The 25,323-nt window shown below is 41.5% G+C and overlaps 1 protein-coding gene across 3 annotated transcripts in view; it reads left to right on the top strand.

Moving 5' to 3' along the window:
- The window catches only part of LOC108434244 (5'-AMP-activated protein kinase subunit gamma-2-like), a 147,248-nt gene that overhangs the window by 6,115 nt on the left and 115,810 nt on the right, over positions 1–25,323 (top strand). For 2 of the 3 annotated variants that reach the window (XR_001858352.2, XM_017709245.2), the window contains exons 2-3: positions 9,735–9,806; positions 18,183–18,474. Coding sequence is in view for 2 of the 3 variants with exons in the window: in XM_017709245.2 (XP_017564734.1) it covers positions 9,735–9,806; positions 18,183–18,474 (364 nt within the window). In the remaining variant the exon portion in view is untranslated. Of the gene's footprint in view, positions 1–1,527; positions 1,690–9,734; positions 9,807–18,182; positions 18,475–25,323 lie in introns of those variants that run through there. The other variant, XM_017709246.2, reaches the window with a different exon arrangement.

Below are 25,323 nucleotides of genomic sequence, written 5' to 3'. Positions count from 1 at the left end.
TTTTGTAGTCGTGATGGTTCCAGTCTCAGGATGGCACTGCTCATCTCTGTGTCAGATGCCTGGGTGGGAGGGGCTCTGGGTAAAGTGGGTGTGGCTTACCACAGGCCAGCAGCTCTGCTGTTCAGCAGGGCGAGACGCTCATCCCCCTGGAAGCACACTGCTTGATGCTCAGCCAAACAGTCTGCTGGTATTTTGGTTGTGTGTCTTTTTCACCTCCCATGGCAGTGCGCCAACGCCTGTGCCAGGAAGTGTGTGTGTGTGTGTGTTTATGAGTGTGTGTGCTGGTTTGATAGGAGCTATTTATTCTAGTAACACCCAAAAGCCTGAATAAACTCCAGTGACAATCAGGGTGTTTGTGGTGAACCATCAATCGACTCAGCAGTGTTCTTTTGACCTTCTGACCTTTGCAGGATCAAAACAGCATGTTGGAAAATGATAATTCAGCAGTTTGGGGAAGGGGGGTGGGACTTGAGGTCACTGCTTTTACATAATCTGCTCCACCTAAACGGGCTGAAGGCTGGGGCTGGTTAACTTCAGCTAAATGCATAAAGCTTCACTATGAAACTCAGTCTTTTATCTTCAGTGCAGGCATTCACTAGATCCTCCACCAGTCCCTACACAAACAGATGGGCCTGACAGATAGCCCTGATGCTTTGATGGATCTGCGTATACACACACACACACACAGTGAAGATGTGGGGTCATTCATACATCATATATCATTAGAGTAATTGCAAATAAGCATAAATGCATTAAAAAGTAACAGCAGATGTGAGGTAGTTTGAAAAACAAACTGTGGTTCCAGATTTCTCCTGGAAGCCCACAGCCATTTATTTTGAGTGGTCCTTTTGAGATGAAATAAACACTTAACTGACTCTCAGTATTTGTATATTTGTATTGATTGTAATGTAAGATAAATAGATAAATAGCCATTTTAATATAATTTTCACTGGTCAAATAAAACACACACACACACACACATTATATATATATAATTTATATATATATATATATAATTTATATATATATATGCACAGGTGTGTATACATATGATATATGATAAGAATATTTAAAAAGAGGACAAATAAGATTTTTTTTTCTATAAAAAGAAGTGGCTTTATTCATTCAGTAAAAAATAACTAGTTTGTGTTAAAGCACTTTACAATGTCAGATTTGTTTTGTAGGGCCTCACATAGATAGGCCTGTTTTTCTCTGCTTCTGTAAAGTCAGTACCTGTAGGTGTACAAAAACAAATACACACACACACACATGCGCGGTTACTTCCAGTGCCTATCATGCTCCATCCTTTTTGAGGGAGGTGCGGGCTTGTCAGTCAGGCCTGACTGGCCTTGCCCAGCAAGAGTGGCCCTAGGTTCATCAAATAGGATTTGCAAGTGCTTGAGGCAGCAGTTTAGTTGACTATCTTATTACACCACTGCCCTTGTCATTAAGAGCCACTCCAGCAGTGCGGACCCACTCTGCTTTGAGCTTCTCTTCGTCTTGGGCACTTCTTGCTCTCTTCCAAGTGGAGGAGGCTTTATTGGCAGGCTCATTTTGCACTGGCAGCAAAGAGCTTCAAAGATGCAGAGCAGATTGTAATAGGCGCACTCTGCGTTTCGAGCCTGTGGAGACGGGGCGGCCGGAGCGGGACGGCTTATCTTTCTCGCTGTCGTCTCTGCTTGGCTGTAGGTAAGGAAGCGTCCTGCTCTGAAGCAGGGTTTATTGATCTGGATGATTGTTCCACAGGTCTCGTCAATAAAAGGCTCAGCATATCTGCTTTCATCTCGACCAGGCCGTGTTATCGGACTGAGGGAATTAGATCACTGTTCTCTTGGGGTAGGAAGATTGTGCAAAATGATTGTCAAAGACTTTGAAAGGTGCAGGGTTCCTGCAGTTCAGTTCAGATGTAAGGACTGATAAACTCAATGTAGGTCCGTTGTGTTTCCATGGAAACTTGGTGGAAATTAAACTGAGAAAGATGTTGGTAAGAAATATCTTCAGGGGAGAACTAAGACATAGTATGAGAGCTGATCAACAGAATATCTGGTTACACCTCGGACTATGTTGCAAAAGTAACGCATTATATTTGCTTGGTTAAATATTTACATCGTTTTTTTTGGTTGAGGGAAATAATTACATCAAAATTATATCAGAAGTGCCCTAATTAAAGTCTAAGAGAATTAAATGCAATATGTTTTGACATACATTTGACAACTGTGCTGATGTAACATGTTTTATTCATGTGCATTTGAATCAAGTAAATTCAGTGCATTACTTTTTTGCAATGTGTATATTGTGTAACTCTATATTCTGTTGTTTACCTCTCTTAAACTAGGTAACAGTGCTAATATCAGCTTACATGATTACGCTTAGCAATATATGGTTACACCGTGGAACATATGGTTACACTGAGGACATTTTCTTCCAATGGCACATGCTGTGTGTGGCCTAAATTGGTGATGTTGACTGGGCTCTTTATTCATCTCATCCTGCTGGCCTTTGCTGGCAGCCAGCCTTGACCTGCTGTCTTGCTGAGAGAGCCTTTTCGCAGGGACACATTTCCGAAACCTTGGTGTGAAGCGAATGGAAAAGGTCTTTTGAAATCCTGCTTGCATTTTGTAGAAATTATACATGTGAAATTATTCTTTGTGTGAAATGATGGCATTATGTAGCTGTTCTTAAAGCTACGCCTGGGTGGCACAATAGATGACAGGCAGTTTTGCCAGTTAGTCTGCAAAGAGGGATCGTTTGCAGCAGGGTTGGATGAATCCGTTTCAAGTGTTGCATTTAGCGCTTACAAAGAGACTGCCAAACAATCGCGTCTTGTGTGTCAGGACAAAAGAGGCACTTGTCATTATGATCAGATGTTCTCGCACTTTGTGTGTTCATTGCTTGGTCTGAAGTGAGGTGTTTGCTTCTTGCTGAGTCACATTTAGAGTGCCTTAGCATTTTAATGACCTTTGGTACACTGCTTGGTCAAAGTGAGCCCAGTTGTAGCTTTGAGTACGAGTGAGCCTGTTAATTCCACGCTGTCGGAAGCACAATGGAGGGTGATGTCCATGACTCTTTGTGTGTAAGTTCTTTTCTTTGGTTTTGTTTTTGATTGTATAGATTTGTTATTTCTGCATCTGAGCTATGTGGCCTGGCTTATTTTTGGGACGTAACACGGTTCTGAAGGAAGTTGGTCTAGAGTTACAGTGGTTCTTTAAAATTTAAGTGAATTGAATTTTATTTTTGGTGATTTTGATGATTTAATGTTTTATTCATGTGGAAATACAATACATACAGGCCTAATCCTCAGTGTAACTAAATGTTGTGTTGATCATCTTTTATATTAGATGGTTCATATTAGTGGTTCTAACATCTTCTTATATGGTTACACCTAGGAATATGTGGTTACATCATGGATCATATGGTTACACCTAGGAATATCTGGTTACATCATGGAACATATGGTTACACCTAGGAATATGTGGTTACATCATGGATCATATGGTTACACCTAGGAATATGTGGTTACATCATGGAACATATGGTTACACCTAGGAATATGTGGTTACATCATGGAACATATGGTTACACCTAGGAATATGTGGTTACATCATGGAACATATGGTTACACTTAGGAATATGTGGTTACATCATGGAATATATGGTTACACCTAGGAATATGTGGTTACATCATGGAACATATGGTTACACCTAGGAATATGTGGTTACATCATGGAACATATGGTTACACCTAGGAATATGTGGTTACATCATGGAACATATGGTTACACCTAGGAATATGTGGTTACATCATGGATCATATGGTTACACCTAGGAATATGTGGTTACATCATGGATCATATGGTTACACCTAGGAATATGTGGTTACATCATGGAACATATGGTTACACCTAGGAATATGTGGTTACATCATGGAACATATGGTTACACTTAGGAATATGTGGTTACATCATGGAATATATGGTTACACTTAGGAATATGTGGTTACATCATGGAACATATGGTTACACCTAGGAATATGTGGTTACATCATGGAACATATGGTTACACCTAGGAATATGTGGTTACATCATGGAACATATGGTTACACCTAGGAATATGTGGTTACATCATGGAACATATGGTTACACCTAGGAATATGTGGTTACATCATGGAACATATGGTTACACCTAGGAATATGTGGTTACATCATGGAATATATGGTTACACTTAGGAATATGTGGTTACATCATGGAACATATGGTTACACCTAGGAATATGTGGTTACATCATGGAACATATGGTTACACTTAGGAATATGTGGTTACATCATGGAACATATGGTTACACCTAGGAATATGTGGTTACATCATGGAACATATGGTTACACCTAGGAATATGTGGTTACATCATGGAACATATGGTTACACCTAGGAATATGTGGTTACATCATGGAACATATGGTTACACCTAGGAATATGTGGTTACATCATGGAACATATGGTTACACCTAGGAATATGTGGTTACATCATGGAACATATGGTTACACTTAGGAATATGTGGTTACATCATGGAATATATGGTTACACTTAGGAATATGTGGTTACATCATGGAATATATGGTTACACTTAGGAATATGTGGTTACATCATGGAACATATGGTTACACCTAGGCATATGTGGTTACATCATGGAACATATGGTTACACCTAGGAATATGTGGTTACATCATGGAACATATGGTTACACCTAGGAATATGTGGTTACATCATGGAACATATGGTTACACCTAGGAATATGTGGTTACATCATGGAATATATGGTTACACTTAGGAATATGTGGTTACATCATGGAACATATGGTTACACCTAGGAATATGTGGTTACATCATGGAACATATGGTTACACCTAGGAATATGTGGTTACATCATGGAACATATGGTTACACCTAGGAATATGTGGTTACATCATGGAACATATGGTTACACCTAGGAATATGTGGTTACATCATGGAATATATGGTTACACTTAGGAATATGTGGTTACATCATGGAACATATGGTTACACCTAGGAATATGTGGTTACATCATGGAACATATGGTTACACTTAGGAATATGTGGTTACATCATGGAACATATGGTTACACCTAGGAATATGTGGTTACATCATGGAACATATGGTTACACCTAGGAATATGTGGTTACATCATGGAACATATGGTTACACCTAGGAATATGTGGTTACATCATGGAACATATGGTTACACCTAGGAATATGTGGTTACATCATGGAACATATGGTTACACCTAGGAATATGTGGTTACATCATGGAACATATGGTTACACCTAGGAATATGTGGTTACATCATGGAACATATGGTTAAACTTAGGAATATGTGGCTACGCTTATGAATATGTGGTTACACCATGGGGAAAAATGGTTATACTTAATATTATATGGTTGCACCAAGGAACATATGGTTACACTTATGCCATTGGAAGCAAGTAGTCCTATACTGTGTGTGACCTTAATTGGTAATGCTGACTGGGCTCTTTGTTCATTCCATGATGCATTGTCCCATCCTGTATTGTATGTATTTGCTCTTTCTTCTCACTGAGCTGTGCTTTCTTACTGGACTGTATCCCAGCTTGTAAGGACGTTGGACTAGATGAGGTCCTGACTCCTTTAGCTCTCGATTTTTAACATATTTTTGGGGCCTCACTTTCAAGCTCCTGATTTTTCACACATTATGATAGTTTATAAAAGAACATAATCTCTATGTATCGCATATGGTTGATTACAAGGCAGTAATTTTCTAACTTTCTTAAAGAACAGAACTGACCAGGTTAAAGTCAGATTATCTGGGGTTTTTTAAGTACATGGAAATACATCAATATGATTGTCTATAGTCATAAACTGTATGATGTACACTCTTAGAAATAAAAGTTTTGTGCTGGTACATTTTTGTACCATGTAAATGTTCCCTCAAAGGTTCTACAGTGGTTCTAAGGTCTGATTGTGGAGCTTAAATCAGTTTTTCCAGGTGAAAAGTTGGTATTTGTACCTTTTCATAACTGAATGAATTAAAACAGAGCAGTAGAATAAAAGCCTGGAGGCGAGGCGAGGCAGGGTGTGTGGAGTCAGTCCAGCTTAGAAAACATTGCCCCAGTGACAGTTTAGTAGTTTTATTTCTGAGAGCGTAGGTGCAGCAGACAGAGATCAAGTTGGCTGATGGATTTCCTTAATTGTCAGCAGTATTGGCCTTTGCAGCAATAATCAAATGGATATTGCAGATCAGTGTTCTGTGGATGTTTTAATGAGTCAAGGGATGCATATGATCCAAGTAATGTGAATAATATTGGCTACATCAGTGCCAGTTTATATGTTATGAGCTATAGCAAGTGGCACATCTCAATCTTAGCTAATGACAATTTAATGTGTGATTTATATCATCATCATCATCATCATCATCATCATCATCATCATCGTTAACCACTTAGTCCAGATAGGGTCACGGAAGCAGTTAGGAGAGCAGAAAATCCCAGACCACCCTGACCTCCGCAACTTTCTCCAGCTCATTCCCAGGGACCCCAAGCCACTCCCAGGCCAACTTGGAGATATAATCCCCCCTGTGGGTCCTAGGACGACACTGGGGTCTTGTCCCAGTAGGCCGTGCCTGGTCCCCCCCGACCAGGAGGCGTCCAGGGGGCATCCGGATCAGATGCCCGAATCACCTCAGCTGGCTCCTCTCAATGCGGAGGAGTACCGGCTCTGCTCCGAGCTCCTCCCGGATGGCCGAGCTGCTCACCATGTCAGTAGAGTGTAGCCCGCCACCCTGCGGAGACGCTCATTTCCACCGCTTGTATTTGTGATCTCATTCTTTTGGTCATTACCCACAGCTCATGACCACAGGTGAGGGTCGGGATGTAGGCCGACTGGTAAACATTGAGCTTCGCCTTATGGTACGGTGACCACATCACTGCTGCCACCTGTTCCAGCCTGCGGCCGATCTCACGATCCCTCTTCCCATCACTCGTGAATAAGATCCCGAGATACTTATATACTGATAGATTTATATACTGATATAGAATTATATAGATTTATATATTGATAATCACATTTTTTTAGACTTTCTTCTGATGTTACTGTATTTTAGGCTTTTTTTCTACTCTTTATTTTACACTATTATTATCATTCTCAGAATGTGCATCAGACTGAGGGAGTTGTAAACTTATTCTTGTACTTATAAGTTAAAGGAACAAGATTTTTTTCAAGTAATTTGTGATCATTTGTGTGTTCATCCATTCATCATGAAGTTTTTTAACATACGCAAAGAGTAAAGGAGCTTTTAAATTGTCCAAAAAAGATGAAAATGACAAAAATGGAGACGTGACGATGTATGAGTACACTTATGAGTACTGACATAAGCTTAGAGTTGGGCGATATGGCAAAAATGTGACATCGCAATACTTCAAGACATTTTCACGATACACGATAAGTCACAATGCATATTTTACATTTTTTTCTGATATCTGAAAAAGTCAGAAATGTCACATTTAAAAAATACTATCAAAAACTATGTATACAGTCATTTCTAGTTAACATTTGACCAATTAAACAGGACTAATTATGATCTATGTGATCAAACATACAGCTGGAAAGTACTTTAATTGCCAACGATGCCCAGACTATACTCAGAAAAGCATATTCTGACAAATTGTGATGTAATTTATCATGATAATGATAAATATCATCAGCTCATAAATATTCAAGCATTGAATTTTAAATGGATTGTTCAGTTCTTATTATTCAGTGTTATGAAGTCCCTATGCAGGTAGCCTTTAAGTATAGTGTTACCATATATCCACAGCCTCGTGCTCATGGGAGACCACCTCATGGTCCCTTTGCACAGTCAAAATCTCAAACATGAGTGAGATTTGCCGTAGTCAGTGGGTTGCCAGCTCCAGGGAAAAAATACAGTGCAGTCACTCGGCCATGAGTTCGAGTTTTACTTACAAACCGGTTTGCTTGACAGTGTCAACATTTCCTGCTCGTCGTTGCTCTGCAGATGTGTCAATTGAAAGTGATCCATAGTGGCTGTAAAGGCTCAGCCTTTCATCTGAGAGAGCAGATTATTTCTGGATTGACGGTTTGGCCGTTTTACAGGTTAGCATCAGTGCCATTTGAGCCCTGTCAAGAACTAGAAAAGCTTCCTTTAAGCTTATTTGACCTTATGTAACCTTTCATATGGCACATAAACTCTCACAATGTGCATCTTCATAGATTTTTGCTCTAATCCACCAATCAGGCATAACATCATGACCACCTCCTTGTTTCTTCGCTCATTGTCCACTTTATCAGCTCCACTTACTGTATAGCTGCACTCTGTAGTTCTACAGTTACAGACTGTAGTCCATCTGTTTCTCTGATACTCTGTTACCCTGTTCTTCAGTGGTCAGGACCCCCATGGACCCTCACACAGCAGGTACTGTTTGGGTGGTGGGTCATTCTCAGCTCTGCAGTAGCACTGACATGGTGGTGGTGTGTCAGTGTGTGTTGTGTTGATCTGGGTGGATCACTGGGTGTCCACTCACTGTCCGCTCTATTAGACCTACCTTGTCGGTCCACCTTGTAGATGTAAAGTCAGAGGCGACAGCTCATCTGCTGCTGCACAGTTTGTGTTGGTCATCCTCTAGGTCCTTCATCAGTGGTCACAGGACGCTGCTGGCTGGGTATTTTTGGCTGGTGGACTATTCTCAGTCCAGCAGCGACGCTGAGGTGTTTAAAAACTCCAGCAGCACTGCTGTGTCTGATCCACTCAGACCAGCGCAACACACACTAACACACCACCACCACGTCAGTGTTACTGCAGTGCTGAGAATGACCCACCACCCAAACAGTACCTGCTCTGTGAGGGTCCATGGGGGTCCTGACCGCTTCTCTTCTGGCCTCACTGGGAAGAGTTGAAGAGCCTAATGGCTGTAGGGACAAAAGTTCTCCTGAGTCTGTTGGTTGAGCATCTCTGTGTCAGCAACCTGCCACTAAACATGCTCCTCTTGTCCATGTTGATGGTGGTGGTTTGCTTTTTTCTAAGTGAAAATAAGAACATATTCCTTTACATAGACCACACGTCTTCACATTTCAAAGCACAAATACTGTTTATTTGCTGAACTTGCATAATAAAAACATAAAGGTACCAATATGTTAAACTCAAATATTGCACTACAGTTTGCAGGAAAATGTCAAATTTAAGTTTGTATGTATGAAAAACTGCTTTTTACAGATAACAGTATGCCACGCAGCATTAAAGAGCACATAGTGCGGTATAGCATTCTGTTATTTTTTAGCTACATAAGCACCAGCGCAAAACTGAAGAAGCACATTTTGGACACAAAGCATGTCTTGGCTGATTGACTTCATTTGTGGTAAGAGGAAAATGAGAAACTCCATCTGTGCTTCTTTAACTGTCTGAATCTAAAATCTACAGAGAATGGGACAATGAAAAGGAAAGTTAAATGACTAGTATTAAACTTTCTCTTACTGTTTATCTGAGTGTACAGTAGGCCCATATGCGGGAGTAAACTGAACACTGGTAGTTTACCTCACAAGACTTTAAAAGACATGCAGGGACATCAATTACTTTCACTTTTGTTATGTCTTAAAATCTTTTACATGTTTTGCTTGTTTGCTCATGCAAGCCTCAGCTTGTTAAAGCCTTTTTTGTTTCTTTTTTCCAGGACCTGAGCACGTTTGCTATGCCTTTCCTAGAGGGCGACTCTGATCATGCTGAGAAGGACAGTGTGCGTAAGGTAACGTCACTTTACACAAACCATGTACTGGAGTTAAAGTAGAGACCCCCAAGGTAAATATTACTCCAGTAAAAGTAGAAGTTCCTCCCTTTAGACCTCCACTTGAGTAAAAGTACTAAAGTATTTCCCTTCAAATGTACTTAAGTATAAAGTAAAAGTACTAAAAGAGGAATTCTGGCTCTGATGTCCTGTTATCATTTTTATAACCAGACTGGCTTCATGAACTCATTTCAGGTGAAAGTCCTCCAGCGTCTCTCTTGGTAAACCAGTCTTTTAATAGAACGTCATTAATTAGTGACGCTGACGTCTATTAAAATGATCAGAAGCACAAAACACTGAAGGTAAACAGTTTCCATCAGGGAGAACCGAGTGGCTCTGAAATCACTTTTTACACACAAGCAAAGTTTCAGTTTCAGATTTATTTACAACTTAGTTCCAAGTTTAAGTTGAACAAAATCTGGCTTTAAACTCAGGATCACAGATGAGCTCCTTTACTATGTTGATCTGTAGGCGTCTGTTCATAAACATAAACCAGCCCAAACTCATTTACTATAAAATGAACTGGTGTTTGTAGAAATTCAGAAAAAAGCCGCGTCAGTCTCGACTGCATATGTGGACATATTTCTATATTGAGCTCTATTTACACAAAGTTAGGTTAGTTCATCATTTATGTTGAACAGACTCTCCCAAAGTTTTACGCTGCTGCGCTGACGTTGAACCGCGTGCTGCACTGGGTCGGTATGACCAACAGGTCAAAACCAGCTCTAAACAAAGTGACCGCTGGGCCCTGATTGGTGCTCTGGCTTTGCGCTTCTTTCGTTTTGACATGTTACGTTTTTATACACACAGAAACCAAAAGGAATGACAGATTTCTCAAAATGTAGGAGGAAAAAGTCGGATATTAGACTCTGAAATGTAGTGGAGTGAAAGGAAAAAGACGCCCAGAACGGAGAAACTTCAGTACAGATACATGAAAAATACTAAAGTACAGAAACTAATGGGGAAACTGTCATGCTGAATCAGGAAAGTGCCTTCCCCCAGACTGTTTACACAAAGTTATAATTCATATAGCCTGTGATTACCCTGGAATGTCGTGTTTGCGGTAGCAGTATAAAAGGACCATTATTCCTCCTCCACCAAACTTACTGCTGTTACTGGTTACTGCAGTCTTAAAAGATGAGAACAAAGATGGTTCTTAAGTGGTCTTTATTAAAGAAAATGGTTCTAAATTGAGCCATGAGCACTCAAAGAACCCACTGTATGATTAAAGGTTTTTTCCATCATGAAAGAAACCTTCATGGAGAATGTGTTGTATATGGTCCTATATAGAACCTTTTTGAAAAGGGTTCTTTATAGCACCAAATACAGTTCTGCTATGGTTTCATGCATGAAATCGTAACAATAGAAGAACCTTTTTGGTGCTATATTGAACACTATCCAAAAAGGTTCTGTATAGCACCATCTTCTCCATCAATCTGAAGAACCCTTTCATGATGCAGAGTACCCTTTAATCATGCAAAAGGTTCTTTGAATGTTCATGGTTCAATATAGAACCATTTTCTTTACTAAAGAACCATCTTTTTTATGTGTGCATGCAAAGGGTTCTTTGAGTGTTCAAGGTTCTTTATAGAACTATTGTGTTTTTTAAAGCACCCTTGCAGAACCATCCTTTTTAGGAGTGTATGCGTTTGGACAGGTAACGTTCTTCTGCTTCCACCAAACCCAGAATTGTCCGTCAGGCTGCCAGGTGAAAAGGTGTGATTGAGCCTTCCAGAGAATGTGCTCCACCTCTCCAGAACCCAATGATGATGTGCTTTATACCACTCTAGCTGATGATCACCATTGTCTATAGTGATCTTATGCTTGTGTGGGGTTACTCAGCCATGGAAACCCAATCGATCGTGCTGATGTTGCTTCCAGAGGCAGTGAAACGTGTTAGTGAGTGTTGTAACTGAGGACAGATCATTTTTACATGCTATGAGCTTCAGTTCTCCAAGGCCCTGTTCTGCGAGGCCATTTTCCCACTTTTTCCCACAATAACAGCACTTACAGCTGACCAGGGCAGCTCTAGCAGAGCACAAACTTGATGAAATAACTTTATGAACAGGTAGCAGAGCACGTCAATGAGTCAATGAGTCAATGAGTGCATTTCCATGCATTTAATTATCTGATCATAATTAGATCTCTGCAGTTATCTGATTATTCAAATGGACATCTAAACGGCGCACTCTGATTTCTTTGATTGGAGTACGGTCTGGAAATCCGATTAAGAAATCTGATAAAGAGGCTGGATTTTAGCTCAGGAATCAGATTTCTCAGTGCTGTGAACTCTTACTCTGATTTCTTTCGGACTTCTCAGTCTGAGCATGTGTGGAAACAGACTGTGGTACCGGAAATAAGCGATCGGTGTCGCCGCGAGACGACACTGAAACCAAACACATGTTAGACGAAATGAGGGATTTAAATATTCTTCATCTTCTAGTTAATGTATGTTCATATTCTGAGGTAAAGTGACACAAAGTTTGTGGCATGAAGCCTGAGTTTATATTACTATTACATCACGTCTTAGTCTGTGAGTTTATTGGCTGGTTGCAAAGCAGAAATCCGATTACTGTCTGATGCATGTAGACTTTACATTTAGCCTGTACATCAATAGGCTTTCCACTGCAGCGAGCAATATACAGATGGTCCTTTTGGCAAATGTGGCATCATCTTTGAATGAATAAGTGCTGCGTAATTCTGATTCCTTGGTTATGCTGATCTCATTAGTGATGATGTGAGGATGTTCTTGTGATGATCCTGGAGCCGTGCTCCGCAGATTTGCGAAGGGACTTGTGAAGGGGTTTGAATATGAGTGCAGATGCAGTGAAAATGTTCCTCGTTCCGTACGCGTTATGCTCTCTCATCGTTTGGCAGTCTGCCTGAAAGCTCCACGCTGCCGTGCTCTCGGTGCCCTTGTTCTGATGTTTTGATCACTACCGTAATTGGATGTAGATGAGAGGCTGCTCTAATAACATCATTCGTAAACAAGCCCAACCTTCCTGAACTGCAGCTACAGAACCCAGCGTGCTGCCTTCTGGCCTGGCTCTGAATGATCTTCAGTAGCTGGTCCTTCACTCTTAAAAATGGGACAAAAAGGGTTCTTTTTAACAATGTCATAGAACAGGGGTGGAGATCTACCACCCTGGAGATATTGGAGCCACACCTGACTCCAATGTTAGATTAGGGGTGGAGCCAGGGTGGAAGATCTCCAGGGCTTGGGCACTCCTGCCACAGAACAACCCCTTGTAGTTCCCTGTCACTCCTAAAAGTGAAGATGCTGAATGGAGCTGAAGAACCCATTTTGCCTCTTTAAAGAACCTGTCAATACAGACCGTTTTTGTAAATGAGAGATGTGATCGAAAGGAACCTTTTTGAAGTCCACTTAATACCGTTCTACACCAACTGAAAACCAAGAACCATTTAGGAATCTTTAGATTTAAGCTTGTAAAAAATGTGCGGTGGTGAGGAGCACATACAGTTTAAAGAACCTCCACACAATGTTCTACACCAATTAATGTTTTCTTAGAGAACCGTACGCCGGATTTGAGAAACACTTCTAACCCTTTATTTTTAAGATTATAAAGAACTTTTTAATCACAAACTGTTTTTGTATATGAGATGTGCTAAGGTGAGGAACCCTTATAACGTTCAAAGAACCACTAAACAATGTTCTATACCAATTAATGTTTTCTTAGAGAACCGTACGCCGGATTTGAGAAACACTTCTAACCCTTTATTTTTAAGATTATAAAGAACTTTTTAATCACAAACTGTTTTTGTATATGAGATGTGCTAAGGTGAGGAACCCTTATAACGTTCAAAGAACCACTAAACAATGTTCTATACCAATTAATGGTTTCTTAGAGAACCGTACACCCGATTTGAGAAACACTTCTAACCCTTTATTTTTAAGAGTGTAAATAACTTTTTAGTTAGGAACTATTTCTGTATATTAGATATGCAAATGTGAGGAACCCTTATAACGTTCAAAGAACCACTAAACATTGTTCTATTCATTAATGCTATTCTGCTTTTAGTCACAGTGCACCAGTGAGCTGGAATTCACTACAGGAAACACTAAAACTCGGCTCACTGGCGTCACTCAGTCATTTTAAACTTTTAATATCAAACCACCTACAGACAGCCTGTACCTGTTTTACTGAATCATATTTATTCGTAACTTTTATTTTTGTGTTAGTTCTCCTTAGTTCTTTATCTTTTTTTATTTATTTATTTATTTCCTCTCATTCTATTTTAAGTTTTTTTTATCAATTCTTTTTAAATTTGTGATATTGTACTATTACCTTACTAACTTCTTATATATTTTTGATCTTAATTTCTTACCATTTAAATCTCAAGTTCTATTTTTTTATCTACTTTTATCTTTTATTCACTGTTATTTTAAAATTTCTTTTAATTTAAAATGATTAAATGTAGTTATTATTTTCTTTGTCATGTCAATCCCTGTTTTTGTAAACGCTTGGCTACATTGAAAATGAGGGTTGCCCTCAATGTACTTCCGAGTCAAAATAAAGGTTGATTGATTGATTGATTAATGCTTTATTTGAAAACAGTATGTCTCAGCTGAGAAACATTTATGCAGCTTTATTTCTAAGATCCCTTTCGCCCAGTGACAGCTGGGATAGGCTCCAGCGCCCCCGTGACCCAGAAGGAGAAGCGGCTTAGAAGAAGTGTGTGTATTTTTAAGATTGTGAATGTACCTGTGTCTTTCGCTGATGGCTGCATTGCTCCAGCTCAGTCACTTATCATTCACCTTCAGTCAAGTTAACCGGCTAGCTGGGATATAGGGCAGTCAATCGGTGAGAGCGACGTAAGAAGCCGAGGCTTGTGGAGCTAGATAATTAAACCAATGGCTCTAAAGGAGCTGATACAGGGGTTGGTGTGGTGGGTAACATCTTTGCCATCTATACTGTAGACTAGAGTTCAGTCCCCTCGGCAAGGACCCTACACTTTACCGAAAAGAGTCCTTGGGCAAGACTCCTAATGTTTTCTTCACCTACCTGTGTAAAAATGATCCAGTTGTAAGTCGTTCTGGACAAGAGCCTCAGTCAAATGGCATAAATGTAAATGGAAGTCCATCTTCAGTCCAGCACAGTTTAGTGATTTTTCTGCTCAAAGTAGAGATGATATGGAATTTCTAGGCCAGTAACTATGAATTCTCACACCTTTTTGGGTTCAATATCAGTACCAGTAACCAGAAATTTCACTTTTACGCATTTTAAAGTTCACCTCTGACGTGCATTGAACATAAGGCCGATAGACCATTGATCTGTTTTACATAACCACGACACAGCTCAATCAAACATGATAGTTTTTGTTAATATTTACTAGTTTAGCAGACATTTTAACTAAGGTCATTACGATGGCAACTAACAATGATAGCAGTGGCATTTATGCCTGGCGAGGGAGTCAAACTTTCAGAGTGTGTTGGGGTATGGGGTTTTTTTTTTTTCGTTGTTGTTGTTGTTTCCATTTTCTCACCAATTTAGTCGTATCCAATTCCACCCACTGGTTAGGACTCCCCCAATCACACGATGCCACCCACGCTAGGAGGGCAAAGACTAGACCTGTGAAGCGCCGCTGCATCTTTTTGCACTGCCACCAACACAACGTCACTGGACAGCCAAACACGCTTGGAAGAGAACACTAACCATCAGATCTGTTAGGTCCACTAACATACGCCTGCACTGGCTCACATCACACAGAGTGATGGTGGAGAAGAGGGGGCCATCCTACCCATCCAGAGAGTGCGAGGACAACTGTGCTGTCTTGGCCTCCTGGCCACGGATGGCTGCAGCATCACCAGGGACTGAACTCACGATCTCCTGTTGATAGGGCCAGTGCTTAGATGGTTGCACCACTCAGGAGCACCCATTCATTAGAGTTGGTTGAAAAGAATCAACATGCCCACCAGTACTGACTACACATGCATCAGTGTGTGCATATAAGCACAACATGAGGCTCCAGCTTATGGTTGGCAATTATCAGTAATAGTGTAACTACTGACAGTGCAAGTGTGGCAGTCACACTGGGCCTGTAGTGCAGATGGCACCTCATGTCTTTGTTGGACTCTTTACAGCTCTCATCGTGAAGTTTGGGACAGTAAACTCCATACTATACAGTACTGTGAAAAAGGCTACTCTTCATTTATTTACTTTCCATTTAAGTACAAGATAGTCATATTTTTTTTAGGAGATATTTCTGATGAGATTAGATTTCTACTTGTGTAAGCAAGGCAAAGTCAAAAGGAAAACAAGTGTAAAAAAACAGGAGACTAAGCATGCAAGACCTGGCTGACCACCAAAACTGCCCCATCAGATAAACAGCACTGAAAGCTTTCATCTCTGAGAGAGAGGAGAAGATCAAGCTGCTTCAGATCTGAAAACATCCACAGGTGTTTCTGTCCATCCTTCCACTGTGAGAAGACCACTCAGCGCTGTGGGTCTGAAAGGACGTGTAGCTCATCAAGAAGAACCTCACTGAGAAAAGGAGACGGACACACCAAACAAAGAAGCTGGACGATGGACTGACCACCCCAGAGTCCAGACCTCAGCACCACTGAATGTGTCTGTTCACGTGTCTTCTGAAAAGGGTGTAAGACGTAATAAAGGCAAAGAGTGGACGCTTCTGATAAAAGTGATATTACATTTAATCTGTTATTTTATTTTTTGTGCTGAGGCTGAAGATCCCAGTTACTCATTCCCGGCCCCACTGCGTCTACTGTAAACACGGAGTAGGTTTACTACTGTTTACAGATGTAGCTTTAGATTAGTCTCCAGCAAGGTCAACTGAGGGTTATCTTTGGTGTGTATGTGTGTGTTTGCGTATGAACTCAGCGGTGCTGTTCAAGCTTTGGCCATGGGAATGGCGCAGCTTGTGGACGTGACGGCAAAGGAAGTGCTGAAAAGCGAGATTCAGCATGTTTTAGACATCTAATGCTGGCTGTTCGTGGAAATGCGTTTTTCCATCAGACACGTGACAAACGTATGACGAACCGCACCTTCTCCCACCCCGTCACATGTGAAAGTGTCAGTCAGCAGTTGCTGCGTCACCCCAGAGCTCTTGCTGGTGACACTTAACACAAAGCAGAAAAGATTAAATTATGAAAAACGCAAAAACATTTTATAGAGATTTGTTTTGCCCACAGGTCTCAATAGCAACAATAATTTATGTTGTAAGCTTATATTATTTCTCACTTGTAGCTCATTGGGGTGTCAAGATATTGTCACTGTCCAAAGAAAAAGAAGTGTCTCCCCACTTATCTGACCTCTTATCACCTCACTGACCCCTTTCTCTGCCACTATACACCCTTTAACTGCTGCTGCACTCAGCACTTTAGCTTTAGACTCATACTTTACACATTGTAAAGGTTACAGGTATGACTGCATGTGTGTGTGTGTGTGAGTGTGTGTACTATTTGTATTCAGCCTGGGTTTGACGCGACTTCTGACTGAAACACGGATATTTGAAGCATGTAAGACATTCAGGTGACATTCTTTAGACTTTTATACTGCCGTTTTACAGTTAATTATATAGTAAGTCCTTTAATTCAAGTCTGTAATAGTAATCTTTGAGCTGTTTAGCATGTTTGCTATCTTTTAGCCTGTTAGCCAGACGACCATCCAAGTTCTGGTTAAGAAAATAAGTTGTCAGCTCCTCAGTTAAAACAAAAAGAGGTTCTTACTTCATCAGTTCACTCTGTGCTCCGTGTGATCAGCATTAGAGTCAAAGATTAATCCATTACCAGCAGTAGGGTTTTTCATGCCGTGGCCCAGAGATACAGTGTTCAGTTGTTGTGAGGCCGTGATCTATTGATTTGTGTGCCTGATGGGAGCTACTGTTGTATAAAATAAAAGAAAGGCGGACTATTTTGTGACTGAACGGAGAGAAAAATGTTGATTGTTTTGAATGACACTGCAAATTATACAGTAGTCAACAGTGACTTTGCCGAGTCATTGTACAAACGCTGCTTTCTGTCATTTTTGGCATAGTTATTATTCACAACTAGTTGCTCTGGCATTTCCCAGTGATGTGAAGGACAAGCACTATTCCTCCATTCCTCCTATTTACCCCGACTGCCCTTTTTGAGCATTCACTGTGTGTAATGTAGCACAGCTTTACACTGTGACTGATGATTAGAGAGGCATTTACAGCAGTTATGCTTACACGCTGTCTGTCAAAAGTTTGGAGACACTCTGCCTTCTTTTCAAACTTCTCACTGTTGTGTTTCAATCATGTGAGGTAAAAGGCTTTGCCAACACAAACAGTTGTCATATTGCCCACCCCAAACTTTACTGTGCTTTTGGCTTGCAGGGGGAGATCAGCTGCCATTCAGCCAGCCCAACCAAAGGCTTCTTCAGCAGAGGCCCGTTCAGCCGGCCCTCCAGCCCCATGTCGGCCCCGGCTCGGTCACGAAACAGCCCTGGATCCCCCAAAACCATCTTCCCATACCCTCCCCAGCAGGAGTCCTCGCCCAAATCTCCCCGCAGACTCAGCTTTAGCGGTATCTTCCGCTCCTCCTCCAAAGACTCCTCCAGCACCTCCGTCTCCACCTCCACCTCCACCTCCCCCGTCACTATCAAACTCTTCTCCCGGGCCAGGAAAGGTAAGAGCTCCTTTAAAAGCCATATTCTGAAGCCCGCCCCTCTGTGTTTTAGATTGGACCGTGCATTGTAGTAGAACAGCCCTGAAAGGCTGACTTTATCTGTGATTAACAAGGTGACATTTGTCTTTTGGTTCTGACACAGTAATTTGAGGTAGATTCTCCTGTCTTGCTGCATTTGAATTGTTTTAGAACCCAAAGGAGAGACAGTGAGTGTGTTTACATGAACTCAGTAATCCGACCATCATCGGATTTCTGCAGTTATCTGGTTTTTCAAGTGGTCGTGTAAACAGCCCACTCCCATTTCTTAGATATATCTGATAAAAAGGCTGGATTTTAGCTGAGTAATCAGAGTTCTCCGTGCATGTAATCTCTTACTCTGATTTCTTTCTGACTTCTTAGTCTGCGCATGTGCGAAAACAGACCGCAGTACCGGAAATAAGCGAGCAGCGTGAAATGCAGCGAAACCCTTTTTAGTGACGCAGACTACGTGATTGACGAAATGAAGGATTTAAATATGCATCTTCTCGATGATGTGTGTTCATATTGTCAGGTAAAGTGGGTTGGTGTTTTAAAAAAACAGCAGCAGCATGAAGTTTGAGTTTGACGTTGCGTTTACGTCACAACTTCTTATGTGAGTTTATTGGCTGGTTGCTAAGCTGAAATCTGCTTATTGTCTGACTCATGCAGACCTGGAGTTTTACCATTATCTAAATACCCAAGTGCATGTAAACACGTTGTTCAGATGACTGACAAACTCTGATTTTCCCCAAGTGCACGTAACAGCCTGTGGTGCATGTAATTCATATTCAGCTCTCTTGGTATTCATCTTTCTTGCTTCATTCTGTCTCTGTCAGTCTGGCAAGGCGCTCTTATAGCTGTGCTCCTTGGTTTCCTCAGTAATACTAGATACTAGATTGTGTTATATAATGTTCCTTTGCTGAAATTAGACTGAACAGTTGCTCCTGCCAGTTTGTCCATTGTCAAATGAAGAAGCTTCTGAGCTTTCTGAAGATTTTTGGGTAAGCCTTTATTGAAGGGCTGCATTCAAAAGGATATACAGGGTGATTTGAAAAGATTCATCCAATTTCAAACTGATTTATTTCTCTTGTAAATCATCACAGATCAGTGCAGTGAGCTGTAAACGGTTTAAATGAGCATAAAGTTTATTATGTAATTCTACAAGGTCTCAGTCTGAACCTCCTCCAGCTGTACGGACGACATCAACACCACAGTCAAACTCATCCCAGACTAGACTGAGCGTGTCGGGCGTTGCTGCTCTCACGGCTCTTTCAGTGGGATTTCAGAGATCATCCAGTGCTGTGGAACCAGCGCCGAACGCTCTGAGCTGCTGGAGCTTCACTGCAGACGAAAAAACACACCTCACAGTTCTGACGGATTCACTCTGATTGACGTGGAGAACGCAGAACGCTCTGCTCAGGGGTCTCAGCTCCTCTCAGACTGAAGAGAGCCATCTTCTTTCAGTTGGATTGTGATTGGCTCCTAAGTGCCTCACGGGTGTAAAAATACGGCGCTTTGAAATTGGAGGAATCTTTTTGCATCACACTGTACAACACCTACTTAAGCCTTTCATGACTGGCAGAAACCTACATGAATATTTATAGAGCCTCTTTTCCCTACAAGCTTTGGTTGTCAATCCTCAGACGAAGTGACATTAAAACTGACAAAAGCAGCAACTGGCAACGGAAGCTTGTTGGAAGAAGGAACTCTGGCTGTTATAAGTCTCTATCTTCACTTTCTCTAGAGTGGCGCATTTCACATCAAACCAATGATCAATGACCAAACCAATGAGTCCTTCGCAACCATTTAATCATACAGAAATGTGAAAAATCAGCGTAATTCTAATAAAACAAACACGAGTTGCCTAGTATTGAGTGCTAAAGCATCAGAGTGATGCCCATCAGCTGGCATCTCCAGACAGAGTGGTTTTACCGCAGCTTGCCATGGAGCTCTTAGCGATTTGGATAATTATGCCTTGTGCTGATTTAATGGACGCGTGGGTGTGTTCGAGCACAGCAGACTGCACTAAATGAATTCCGGGACTCTGTGACGTGACCTTCTACTGATGGAGCGGAGAGACTGGCGGAAACCAGGAGGATTTGTGTTTGACAGCGATGGATTCGGCTTGGTTTCCTCAGCGCAGGAAATGTTACCTGGGATTAGGCCAGCCATGCAGTACTGTGGCTTAAAGCTGTGTAGAAGTTTCAGCTCTCTAACTGTGATCCATCGTTGGTCACTCGTGCTTGGAGCAGATGTGGTACAATGTAATACATCCAGTAGACTTGATTGAAATGTGTGCCTCATTTCCTCAGGTTCCTCACATTTCAGAGCAGTAATGAAAACATCCAAACTGTCAGAAATATCAACTTTCTACCAATTAGGGCTATTTCGACTCAGCCACAGCCGTCTGGCCGATATCCTTTAACATGAACAGACATTAAATAACTTCACAAAGCCACACAGAGCCTACACGCTTATAAAAGGTGGTTCTTCAAAGGTTCCTTAGTAAAGAACACTTAAAGAACCCTTTACATGACTAAAGGGTTCTTTACATAAGGAAAGCGTTCAGATTGATGGAGAACGTGTTTTATGTTTTTGATAAAGGTTCTACATGCCACCAAAAAGGGCTCTTTTATAGTTACGGGCTTGACATCTTAGCAATAGAAGAACCCTTTTTGGTGCTATATACAAATCTTTTAAAACATATTCTATGTGGAACCATTTGTAGGACATTTTCCATGAATCTGTAGGACGCTTTGCATGATTGAAGGGTTCTTTACATCATAAAAGGGTTCTTCCGATTGATGGAAAAAATGGCTTATATGGTTCTATATAGAACTTTTTAGAAAAAGGTTCTGCGATTAAGATTACTGTAATTGTATGTGCCATAACATTTGCGCAGGCTCCGTTTTCTTTGTGCTGTCTGTAGAAAATGGTTTAAGCTATTTTCACCTAGAAAATCAGCAATACATATCATTTGACCAGAGGCGCCCAAACCTTTGCATGCGACTGTGCATGTCCCTGAAATGAGCTGGAGGCTGATGACTTCCTTGTGGCATTTGATAACCCCCTTCTCTAGGATGTGGTTAAAGATAGATTCATCAGAAAAGGGACATGCGGCTTCCCGAAGCTAAACAGAAACTTATCCGGCCCTGTATTTGTCGCTGTTTTATAATTATGTAGTTAAGCAAGTAAGACCAGAACAATAAGCCCAGAATTGCTGTTTGACTTCTGTTACTTTACTTGTTTAGGTTTGATGACAGGTAAACGATTTTACCCAAAGCTTCATTGTAGCCCACATAGGAAAGTATACAAGTGTTGTCAAATTAGAGCCTATTTTGGACCCCGTTGGGCAATAGCGTTAGAGTAGAGTGACCTATAATTAGAAAAGGGAGTCGTTAGGGTGCCGGTGGTGGCCGGGGGGCCTCGGCAGCGAGCCATCTCTCTCTGGAACTGTGCTGCCCCTGATGAATGTGGACCAGAGGTCATGAGTGTGTGCCATCAGTGACGTGAAACTGACGGCTGAACGGCCTCCATGCCAGACTGTTCCAGTTACAGTGCAGAACGCTATGACGCTGTTCTGGCAGTCTGTCAGCTTCAGGAGATTAAATTGCCTGTATCATGGAAAATTTAATAATCTTTACTTATTTGAAATGAGAGCTTCAAGACACAAAAACAGCCTGCTTTGCTTTTGTGATGTCATTAAGCAGTAGAACATGAGAGGGAGTGTGGTATCACGAAATAACATCACAGCTGTGATTTGTAGATCATCACAACCGCGATGTTATTCACGATAACACCCGGCCTCGAGTGTCTCTATTGCTTTTATGCAACAGTTCAATAAATACAGTGAGAAATGACCAAACTGGCCGTGAACGCGGCATTTAATATGTTTTAATGTTCAGTTCCTTCCTCCTAATTAGAGCTCATTAACGAGCAGCTCGTTGCTACGTCAGAGTAACGAGCTCCGCCCACTCGCTGCTCAGCCGGCAGTTCGTTCTCCAGCTCCTTACACTAAATTCCCAAACTGTCGTCACCACTGAGCAGCTTTTCAGTCGGCAGCTGTGACAGAAGAACAGCTGAACAACCTGGAATCAGCCAGAAATGAACCCAACACCAGTCGCCAGACGTGTCTGATCTTCAGAGTCGGACCAAATCAGACTGAGCCGTAAAACTGACCCAATATCAGGTTCAGCTCAGTTTGGTCAGTTTGTCCAGGTCAGTATTAATGTTGTTTTGTTCCAGCCGGTCTGTGAAGCTTCTTACAGCCCGTTTAGTTTGGCGAATGGTGTTGAGTTCATTTCTGGCTGATTCCAGGTTGTTCAGCTGTTCTTCTGTCACAGCTGCCGACTGAAAAGCTGCTCAGTGGTGACGACAGTTTGGGAATTTAGTGTCGTCTCATCTTCAGAGTCGGACCAAATCATCTGTCGGTCAGATGTGGTCTTAACAGCGTCTGTTTTCTGTTTGTGGCAAAGTAAGTAGTAAAAACATCTAAATGGCTTGAGCGCCTCCTACAGCTGCCAGAGTCGTTGCTTAGCAACAGCATCTCAGCGGAGTGATACAGTGTTTGTGAAAAATGAGATTATGGTGAAATAACAGCTCAGTTAGAACGCCTCTCAACCAATCAGCTTACATGGCTGGAACTAACTGTCGTATAATAAAAAACAATGCATTTTCATATATCAGCTTACAGCAGTTTAGCCCTGCCCATTCAACCCTCTTGTTTCAGATCAGAAAAAAATCCACAGGTGTTTCTGTCCATCCTTCCACTGTGAGAAGAGCACTCAGCGCTGTGGGTCTGAAAGGACGTGTAGCTGATCAAGAAGAACCTCACTGTGAAAAGGAGACGGACACATCAAACAAAGAAGCTGAATGATGCACTGACCACCCCAGAGTCCAGGCCTCAACACCACTGAATGAGTTTGGATTACTTGGATCGTGAGAAGCAGGAAATGCATGGTGAAACAGTTCTTCAAATTGGTGGAGAATGTGCTGTATATGGTTCTATATAGAGGCTATTTCAAAATGGTTCTGTATAACACCAATAAGGGTTCTGCTATAGTTATAAGCTTGACACGGTAACAAGAAACGAACCCTTTCAGCGGTATATAAAACCATTTTTAAAATGTTTACATGTAGAACCTTCTACAACACATTCTCCATCGATCTGAAGATCTATTTCACCATGCCAAGAACCATTTAATCATGCAGAAGGTTTTTTGAGTGTTCATGGTTCTGTGTAGAACCATTGACTTTACTAAGAAACCCTTGAAGAACTTTTAAAGCATCTTTTTTAAGTTTATTAAGGTTTATTATCATTGCTTTGACTGTGATACGAGTAGATGTTATGGAATCTGCTTTCATGCATTTTCTTTTTCTGTTGGAAATGATACAGCATCACAAAAAACCCAAACTCTGGTTTGGACTTTAGCGAACAAACTAGGTGGGGGAAACAGCTGGAAGTGTGGAAAAATATCCCCGCAAGCAGTGGGCACACTAAATAATGAAAATTCTGCATAATATTTTTCTTAAATATGTTTTCTGCCTTTTTCCTTGCAGTGCAAATGAAAGACATGCTTAGTGGTCATTTTGAGTGGAAAATAAACAAGTGAAGGGTGGTCTCTGACTTCTGCACAGTGCTGTGTGTCAATAAACAGTCAGTGAACAGTGGCAGCAACTGTACTCTCGCACAAATCCATGTATGTGTGCTGTAAACTGCAGGAGTCGAACATCATCCAAATGTCTTACTACACGGTTGTAAAAGGTCACCTCTTAGTAATGGTGGTGAATGAGGGAAGCTTGGTCAGGATGGTCGCTCTCTGCAAACCTGGCCAGCATCCGAGTGTGTGGGCGAGTGTGTGGGCGAACGACAAGCTCTTCACACGCTGTTTTCCACAGAACACGAGCATCCACACACACTCTTACATAACCGCCCCGGCCTGGCTGCTCTGCCTGGCACACACACTCCGTCTGCGGAAAAACCAGCAGGACTGATTCGCCCTGAGGAAGAGCGTAACGGAGGAGGAGCAGAGTGAATGGGTGATGATATTTGTATGTAGATAGTTGAATTTACAGTATGGATAGAAGAAGGTTCCAGACTCCACCCTCCACTAACACATCCTCTACAGAGAACACACTTACTGTGGGGGAAATAAATATTCAACACGTCAGTATTTGAACTCAGTGGCACGACAAATATATCCCTCCCTTCAGCGCTCCTTCAGAAGCTCCTCCCCCCAAATTAATGGACATGCATTGCTGAGGCCAACACGCTTTATTCTAGGTCTTTGTAGCCATGAAACCCTTTGCAAACGCTGTGCAGACAAACACTATGATATGACATTAGAGCAAACAACCACACAGTGTGTAAAGCTACGATTGCTGCTACGATGCCAATGTGCTGCTATCACAAACATAAGCAAATGGGACCAAACAATACTGACCTACTGATTCTGTAAAACAGCAAAAAATGAGTTAATGTTAAACGCCTGTCCAGCAGAAACAGAGCAACCGCCTCATCTTTGAACTCTGAATAAAGCTGGTCGGCTTCTGTTTCGCCAGCTTCTTGTTGAATTTTCTCATTCCACCCTATAAAGGTGCAGCAGTTAAGACTACATTCTGGTGTGTCAGCTTGTTGTTTGAATTTTCCCGTTCCACCTTAAAAGGTGCAGCAGCTACTTGTTCAAATTTTCCTGTTCCACCTTAAAAGGTGCAGCAATTTGGACTACATTCTGCCACCTCAGCTTCTTGTCCAAATGATCTGAACGGTGCAGCAGCTAGGGCTACGTTCAGGCTCCTCAGCTTCTTGTTTGAATTTTCCCATTCCACATT

The sequence above is a fragment of the Pygocentrus nattereri genome, chromosome 24 (genome assembly GCF_015220715.1).
Source record: "Pygocentrus nattereri isolate fPygNat1 chromosome 24, fPygNat1.pri, whole genome shotgun sequence".
Classification (NCBI taxonomy): Eukaryota; Metazoa; Chordata; class Actinopteri; order Characiformes; family Serrasalmidae; genus Pygocentrus; species Pygocentrus nattereri.
The sequence above is the reverse complement of the archived record's forward strand: the minus strand, read 5'-3'. Positions and strand labels throughout refer to the sequence as shown.